This window comes from Triticum dicoccoides, chromosome 5A (assembly GCF_002162155.2).
Source record: "Triticum dicoccoides isolate Atlit2015 ecotype Zavitan chromosome 5A, WEW_v2.0, whole genome shotgun sequence".
NCBI classification, from domain to species: Eukaryota; Viridiplantae; Streptophyta; class Magnoliopsida; order Poales; family Poaceae; genus Triticum; species Triticum dicoccoides.
In genome coordinates this window covers 571,291,050-571,299,809 of record NC_041388.1, presented here as the reverse complement: position 1 = coordinate 571,299,809, position 8,760 = coordinate 571,291,050, and the positions used below count along the sequence as shown (strand labels likewise).

At 49.2% G+C, this 8,760-nt stretch overlaps 1 protein-coding gene across 1 annotated transcript; it reads right to left on the bottom strand.

Moving 5' to 3' along the window:
- Window positions 1–3,054: 3,054 nt before the first annotated feature.
- On the bottom strand, window positions 3,055–5,861 carry LOC119302926 (CASP-like protein 5A3). Its single transcript, XM_037579980.1, has 3 exons — window positions 5,180–5,861; window positions 3,677–3,809; window positions 3,055–3,551 (listed from the first exon to the last, which is right to left on the bottom strand). The coding sequence occupies exons 1-3, from the start codon at window positions 5,641–5,643 to the stop codon at window positions 3,348–3,350; spliced, it is 801 nt and encodes a 266-aa protein (XP_037435877.1). The 5' UTR covers window positions 5,644–5,861; the 3' UTR covers window positions 3,055–3,347.
- Window positions 5,862–8,760: the final 2,899 nt, after the last annotated feature.

Sequence of the window (8,760 nt, the reverse complement as noted above, 5' to 3'; positions counted from 1 at the left end):
ATTTGTGAAGAGAACTTGTTGAGGAGGGATTAGATTATTCTTTTAGCATTTGGACCCCCAAACGCCGAGGAGGTGCGGAGGAGCCTCGGTGTGAGGTGTGCATGGGCTCGGCCTCTTTTGAGCGTGTTGGTGGTGCGACCAAGCAGTGCTTGTTGCGTGTGTGCATGAAAACGAAAGAGGAGGAGCCCGAGGGGAAACTCTTGCTTGTGGGAGGAGAAGGAATCGGAGGGAGATGAGCCTACATTGGAGGAGAGAAACGAATGCAGGCTAGGATTACGAGCTCATGATGGGGCGCCTTAAATAGGCCAACAGGGCCTGTTCATGCTATCAAAACATGGACGTCGTCGACGTGGAGCTCTAGATGGGGCGTCGTACAGTGGTGGTGGTGACCTAGGTAGGGGATGATCACTAGTGGTGGGCTGGGCCTAAGGCTGCTGATGTTGCCTGTTGGGCTGGTAAGTGATCTCCGTCCCTCAATAGTTATTTCGATTGAATAAAGTCTTGTGTTCTTAAAAAAAAGGAAAACCAACAATATGTTCTTTTTGTCAACCAACTTACATGATTCTTACTAATCACATCACAATTGTTGATAACGTGCTTTCTTCTCAGTTTTCATTGATCAACATCTTGCAGGTCTCCATTGATCAACATATTGATCAACATCTTCTCAGTTTTCATTGATCAACATCTTCTCAGTTATCCAAGACTCTGAATACCAAAGCTATGTCCTCTGCAGGTCTTCATGGCTGGAATGTTGTTAGTAAGTGGGCCGTTCGTGTATTACCGGAAAAGGGAAGCAAGTCTAATGCAAGAGGTTTCAAGAATCCCGACAACCCTCCTAGGTTTTAGAACAGACCAGTTAAGGGATTTGGCCGGTCGCTCGTGATGATTCTTCATGCCATTTTGGTTTTGCTGTATACCTTTTGCCATTGTAAGGGCATCTCCAAGCAGACTCATAAATCTGCCGCAACTGTTTGGATCGGGCTGTTCGGACCGCGAAAGCCATTTAAAACTGATCTGTATCGGCCCGCGAAGCGGTCCGGACGCGATTTCTCCCGTAAATTGGAGAGAAAAGTAGGGGAGGTTTGCAGGAGTCCGGACCACTTCCAAGACCGCTTCTTATCGCCTTGGCCCACCAAAAAAATCCTCGCCCCTCCCGTGCGCGCTCCCACCCGGCGCCAGCTGCCCGCATTCATGCCGCTGCAGAGCGTGCCGCTCCGCGTTGAAGACGGCTCAGGGCAGACGCGACCTTTCACTGCATCCGTCATTTCCATTAACCTCGTGTTGAAGCCGAGAAACCTACTTCGGCCACACGTCCGTTCATAAGCAGGCCGGCATTAAACGCAACGCCGACCGAGCTCCTCCAGTCCTCCCTCTATTTAAACGATGGCATGCGTCGGGCAAGAAGCACACCCCTACGCCGCTCCCCCATCTCCTTCTTCATCATTTTCTCCACCCTTTCGATGGCATCCGACGGGCAGGAAGAGACTTTCTCTGACATAAAAGCCGGCATGATGGCCAGCCGAGCCCGGCGGATACAAGCGAGGCAGCTTGCTGCTTCACCTCCCTCCCCTAGGTCAAAGGAGCAAGTTGTCGCTCCAATCCGGCGCTTGATTCAGCAACTCGCCACTCCAAGCCAGCTCGCGGAGGAGTGGCGAGTTGCTGCAGGCCGGCACAGCCGCTCCTCCAGTACCTACGACCGCGCCATCTGCCGTCGACGCGCGCATAGCCACGCCATGTAGACAAAGAAAGAAGGCGGGTGCGTAGAGGAGATCGATGAGTCGGTGGCCAGCGCATCCACTTCCACGTCCACTGGAGACTTCGAGGGAAGTAGAACACGGGAGCCCGTCATTACTTGGGTCCCAGGAAGGCCACCGCCGACGCGTCGCCGGCTTGCACAGCCGGTGACGTGCCCGGTTTCTTGTTTATCTTAGACCACCCTGGCCTGGGCGTCCACGGAAGCACCCTTCCCCTCCGGCTGAAGCACCCTCTTCACGACACTCCGATGAGCGGCGCAGCCGGACATGGGGAAGATACGAGGGAAGAATATGCCTCCGGGACTCCCGGCAGTCCGGTGACAAAGGGATCCGCCGCGGCTGGTCCTAGACTAGTGTAGTGTATACGTGTCGTGGGAGTGAAGCTTTGCGCGACCATACGTGCACATAGTTTTAACTTTTTAGTTCCAAAATGTGACAATTTGCCTTCGGTTTGTATGAAATCTGGTCGAGTTTGCATGAAATCTGACCGTGTTTGCACGAATTTCGTCCGGTTAGTTTGAGTTGTTGTGAAAATATATGCGGCTAGCTGTTGGTTGACTGGTTCCTCCCTGTCTGCGAATGGATCCGGGGTTTTTTTTCGCGGGTTGCCCTTGGAGATGCCCTAATGCATCTTCTCTACAAATGTACCTGCAGAGGAAGCTTCTGACAGAAGCAGAAACCACAGTAGGTAGCCTTCTTACATTGTGCTGCCTTGGATTGAATTCATGAACCGAAACCTATGTAACAAATTGTGCTTTTTCTTCATCATACCAGCAGATTTCCTTGACCGAGTAAGAACGCTTTGGGTCTCAGCTTCATTGCGGAAGTCGGGTTGTCATTAACCGGTATGTTAGCCTTCAGATTCCATTTTGTTCGGATCATCAAAGCACCAAAAAAAAAAGGCAGACCGGTGCATGTAGCTCCCGCTTGCGCAGGATCCGGAAAAGGATCCGACTACTTTGGATCTTTTGTACGCAGCATTTTGCTGCATTTCCGCAAAAGGCTGTTTTCAGTACCACTGTGCCAAGGCTCCCCTTCATCATCACAGCAGCAAAAGCCATGTAAAATCGTTTTCAGCTGAAACTTGATCCCATCTACTGGCATCAACATCTACTGGCACTAACATCCTGAGAAAAGACTCTGACCAATGGGGACTAACATACTTGGGGATTTCTATTTAGAAGAAGAACCAAGGGCCTACTGAATGAACTGATAATCTGGCACTTGTAAGCGACAATGGCGCTACACAAGTAATCTCGGGGCCTAAGATCCAGAGATCGAACAAAAACACGAAATAGAGTCGGATAGAATAGCATATCATAACCAACCTTGAGCTCTATCAGTTAGTTCATCTCCAGTTCACAACCACCAGCCCAGCCTCACATAATAAGAAGGCATACATGCATACACTGCTGAAAATAAAATGCAGAGCTTCACAACCACCCTTCCGAGCATCAAAGCTACTACCTGATTACTACAGAAATGTCGATAATATACGCTATTCGACGCGCATCCGTCCATCGCATCTCGGTCATGAGTACAGTTATATAATTAGATGTGCCACCTAGTTCGTTAAAACAGCCCCACAAACTACGCCCTCTGCACTCGGTACACCGCTGTCATGAGGTTAAAGAGGCAGGACGGCGCGATCGCGAACCAGGTGAAGAAAGCCATGGAGGTGGAGGCCATGAAGCTCGGGCAGTGGTTCTCCGAGCACATCATCAGGTCGTCGTTGATGAGAACGGTGATGCCTGCCGATCCGCTCGCTGCAGCGAAGGTCAGTGCTCCCGTGACCTGCAGATGAACATGAGAAGATACTTTGCTTGTTCATGTATGTGGAACATTTTTAGTGTAGGGATTCCACAGGGAACAACAGATGGCTGTTTGCTTTGAGGTGCCTGCAAAAATGTGTGACTTACCCAGTCCCCAATGGAATATATGGTGGTAGCTCGAGGAGTCCGGAAGGCGCGCTTGACAAGAAGTGCGTAGACGTCAACGGCGGCCAGAGCGAGGCTCCACAGGCATTGCAAGGCCTCTGCTGTTACGAGGAGGCTGCTCAAAATAAGAACAGTGAGTTTAGTAATCGATCCCCTGTTCCAAGTTCTGAAAGCAACATCCTAAGTGAAAAACAATATCTAATTGCATCAAAGAAATAAGATAAAATACACTGCATGCTACTTTTGTTTCGTGTGGTTGTCAATGATATCCCCAACACTGGCTAAATGTTGCTCTTAATATGGTCTCCTCCAAGTAGTATGAATATATTTTGTCAGTGTTCATTAATCACACTGTTCTGAATTCCGACAGCCAGAATGCTAACAAAACCTATCGGCGAATCGAATGAAGACAGCTGAGATGATATCACAGAGAACATGAGTATGTCACCATCTGATTTGCATTGCCTCTTTCAGGATGTCAGACTAATCATAAAACACTGGATGCACGATATGTATGTATGCACAATACACGATTGACCATTACAATCACACTATTCCGAATATCCATAACCAGAATGGTTGAGTGTGAAGCAAACTTATCAGCATGCCCACTGAAATGCTCTGTAGCGAATGCCCAGGAAACTAGGCATGCAAGCATCAAACTAGGGAGCAAAAAAGAAAGAAGGCTCAAGCTCATTGCTGTATCCAAGAAGACAGCTGAGTTGATACCAGAGAACATGGCCGTGTCAACAGCTAATTGCATTGCCTCTTTCAGGATGCCGAGCCAAATCAAAGGGCGTAAAAGTATCGAAATGCTGCGAACAGATACGAGCATCTGTCTTTGGAGGATTAAGAAAGCACCCAATAATAACTTATAGTGGAAACTCCGCGGTATTTGCAAGTTGGAATATGTGCTTGTATGATTCCTTCAGCTTGGATGTGAAATACTACTTAGTAGTAATCAGCACTTTACAAAAAAAGAAAATAGTACTCTTACTTGCTAGTCCTGATCACTGCCTAGTCCATTTTAGATGGCATGGTGTTGTACAACTAAGTTTAAGAAGTGGTTCTTGTTTGGTGAATTGGCATGATGCTAAAATTCCCTGTTCATGCTTGCTAGTATGTGTCAACAGGAACCCTGAACCTAAAATCATCCCAATTTTGTTACTCTATGGTACTAAGATCAAAAGGCGTTCAAGGGAAGATAAAAATCATCCCAATTTCAACCATGTGCAGAAGTACTACTAACAGGTGAGCAGACAGAGTCTACAAATTTGGCCAGCTAATATGGATGAATCCCTGAATTCTTTCTTAGCTGAAAATGAAAATGAGAAAACCCCAGCTCACAGGGCATCTGTTCCAAAATCCCCAACGAGGGATCGATCTGCTTTCAGAGCTAAAGAAGAAATGGCAGCCGGGCCGTGGATCGAGACCCTAGGGGGGTTGGGGGGAGAAAGAAGATGCGGAGTGGGAGGGAGCACTGACCGGAAGGCGGTGACCTCGTTGAAGTCGTCGGTGGAGGCCATGAAGCCGATGGCGGCGGCCGCGAGGAGCGCCTGCGCGAGGCGGGTGCCGAGCCCCCAGCGCGTCCCCGGCGCCCCCATCAGGTCCACCATCACCACCCCGGGCGGCGGCGCGTTCGCGTTCGCGTCCTCCACCTCCGCCGCCGCAGCCGGAGCCGGAGCCGGGGCCACCGCCTGCCCCTGTCCCTCTGCCGCCGCAGCCGGGGCCACCGGCTGTATCTCTCCCTCTGCCGCCGGAGCCGGGGCCGGGGCCGGAGGTGGAGCTGGAGCCGGAGCCGGGGGCGGGGGCGGGCCCTGTCCCTGCGGCTGCGCCTGTGCCGCAGCATCCGGAACGGGAGGCGGCGGAGCGGGGTGGACGACCGGATGGCTGGCCCGCGGGAGCTGGACGGCGCCGCCGTGCGCGAGCCACCCAAAAAAGTTCTGCATTGCGCGCTGGCTGAGCTAGAGGAGATGAGAGCCACCACGCGGCCGGCCGGCGGGCCGGGGTTTTGGGGGATTTATGCGGGGAGGAGGAGCAGGGCCGGCAGGAGCACGAGCGCGTAGGCCCCGCCGCCGCCAAGGTGGTTTCTTTCTCGCTCTCGCTCTCACTCTCGGTCAGTGAGAGTGAAGTGAGCGAGGGCGAGCTTGCTCTGGCTCGGTTGGTTCGTACACTCTGCGCGTGGGGCCGGCCTTGAGTTTCTTCTCCCAGGCAGCTTCCGAGAAGCTCACCTCTCCTTCACGCCTAGGGCAGGCAAGCAAAACCGTGTTCGACCATGGACATACATATGCCTCGCACCAAGGCAAAGGCCAAACAAGGCAATGCCATACGGCAGCACGATGGATCCACATAGAAAACTCTCTCAATGCTTACATGTGCACTTTGTCTCCTTGTTTCCCTTTTTTCCTTTTTTGATTGATTGACTTCCCTTTCCCACACCATGTTTCTATATTCAAATTTCAAAGAAGTAGCTAATGTGTTTTTTTCGAATAAGTAACTACTCAACCTGCAAAACTAAATAAAGTAACTACTTCCCCCGTCCCATAATACAATACGTTTTTGCAGCTTGAGCTTGCAAAAACATCTTGTATTATGAGACGAAGGGAATAACAATCATCCGCAACCCGGATTTGTTCAACTTACTTTCCTTCCGCCACGAAAAGCTGTCTATTATGCCTACGACTGATAAGGTCCACGCGGTTTTCGAATCTGCAATACTACATAAGGAGCTGCGACGGGATGGAGGGCCTTGACCAAAAAGTGAAGGGAGTGCCGTTGAAGGTGGTATTTATAATATTGGACAACCATCGATAAATTTAGACGTATGAACAATATTAGCTAGAAAGTAGTGATCAAAGAATATATGTTTATATAAACTATATTGAAGTGTCCATGTGAGATCTTATGTACCTTTTGTGTATTTACTGGGGACTGCTACGCGTCGGCAGATGAATCTTTTTAGAAGATCCGCTGCCTCACGAGTCGTTAGATTTGGCACAACTATGGCGCTGAGTCGTCCTTCACTTTTGCAACATATATTGTGTTACAGAACTTTTTTTGCAACAGAGGTTATGTTGCAGAAAATATTTGTAACAAAGGTTGTGTTGCAGATTATTTTTTTGCAACAAAGGTTATGTTGCATCCTTTTTTGCAGGGGTTATGTTGCATCGATCTTCGGTGATTGCGGGTCATGCACTACAGTCGCGATGACTGCACCGTCGTAATGAGAGTAGGGTACCCTCACGTACCAAAGCGAAGGGGCAGAATGTCACCGCTATGGCGAAGAGGCGGGGTAGACAGACACCAATGGTGTTGTCAGAGCTAACCAAGGCGACCAGGGTGAAGGTTATGACAGCGCCGGAGTTTTTTTGGGCGGAAGCGGTGGCCGTGGCGGTAGTGGTGATCGCGGCTACCACTCTGGCCACACCGGTTTTTAGTACGAGTTGAAATGTTGAGGACCAAGGGAAATGCAAAAGATGTATCTCAATGTTATACCTGTCTGATTTATCTCCAATCTCACCTATGTTGGGGAACACAGTAATTTCAAAAAATTCCTACGCACACGCAAGATCTATCTAGGTGATGCATAGCAACAAGAGGGAAGAGTGTTGTCCATTACCCTCGTAGAACGTAAGCGGAAGCGTTATGAAAACGTGGTTGATGTAGTCGAACGTCTTCACGATCCAACCGATCCTAGCACCAAAAGTACGGCACCTCCGCGATCTGCACACGTTTAGCTCGGTGACGTCCCACGAACTCTTGATCCAGCTGAGTGTCGAGGGAGAGCTTCGTCAGCACGACGGCGTGATGACAGTGATGATGAAGCTACCGGCGCAGGGCTTCGCCTAAGCACTACGACGATATGACCGAGGTGGATTATGGTGGAGGGGCACTGCACACGGCTAAAAGCAATCAACTTGTGTGTCTATGGGGTGCCCCCTGGCCACGTATATAAAGGAGGGGAGGGAAGAGGTGGCCGTCCCTAAGGAGGCGCGCCGGGTGTGGGAAATCCTACTAGGACTCCCTGAAGGAAATATGCCCTAGAGGCAATAATAAAGTTGTTATTTATATTTCCTTATATCATGATAAATGTTTATTATTAATGCTAGAATTGTATTAACCGAAAACTTAGTACATGTGTGCATACATAGACAAACAGAATATCACTAGTATGCCTCTACTTGACTAGCTCGTTGAATCAATGATGGTTATGTTTCCTAACCATAGACATGAGTTGTCATTTGATTAAGGGGATCACATCATTAGAGAATGATGTGATTGACTTGACCCATTCTGTTAGCTTAGCACGATGATCGTTTAGTTTGTTGATATTGCTTTCTCCATAACTTATACATGTTCCTATGACTATGAGATCATGCAACTCCCGAATACCGAAGGAACACTTTGTGTGCTACCAAACGTCATAACGTAACTGGGTGATTATAAAGGTGCTCTACAGGTGTCTCCGATGGTGTTTGTTGAGTTGGCATAGATCGAGATTAGGATTTGCCACTCGGATTGTCGAAGAGGTATCTCTGTGCCCTCTCGGTGATGCACATCAATATAAGCCTTGCAAGCAATGTGACTAATGAGTTAGTTGCAGGATGATGCATTACGGAACGAGTAAAGAGACTTGCCGGTAACGAGATTGAACTAGGTATTGCGATACCGACGATCGAATCTCGGGCAAGTAACATACCGATGACAAAGGGAACAATGTATACCATTATGCGGTTTTACCGATAAAGATATTCGTAGAATATGTGGGAGCCAATATGAACATCCACGTTCCGCTATTGGTTATTGACCGGAGACATGTCTCGGTCATGTCTACATAGTTCTCGAACCCGTAGGGTCCGCACGCTTAACGTTCGGTGATGATCGGTATTATGAGTTTATGTGTTTTGATGTACCGAAGGTAGTTCGGAGCCCCGGATGTTATCACGGACATGACGAGGAGTCTCAAAATGGTCTAGACATAAAGATTGATATATTGGACGGCTATATTCAGACACCGGAAGTGTTTCGGATGATTTCGGAGAAAACCGGAGTGCCGGAGGGTTACC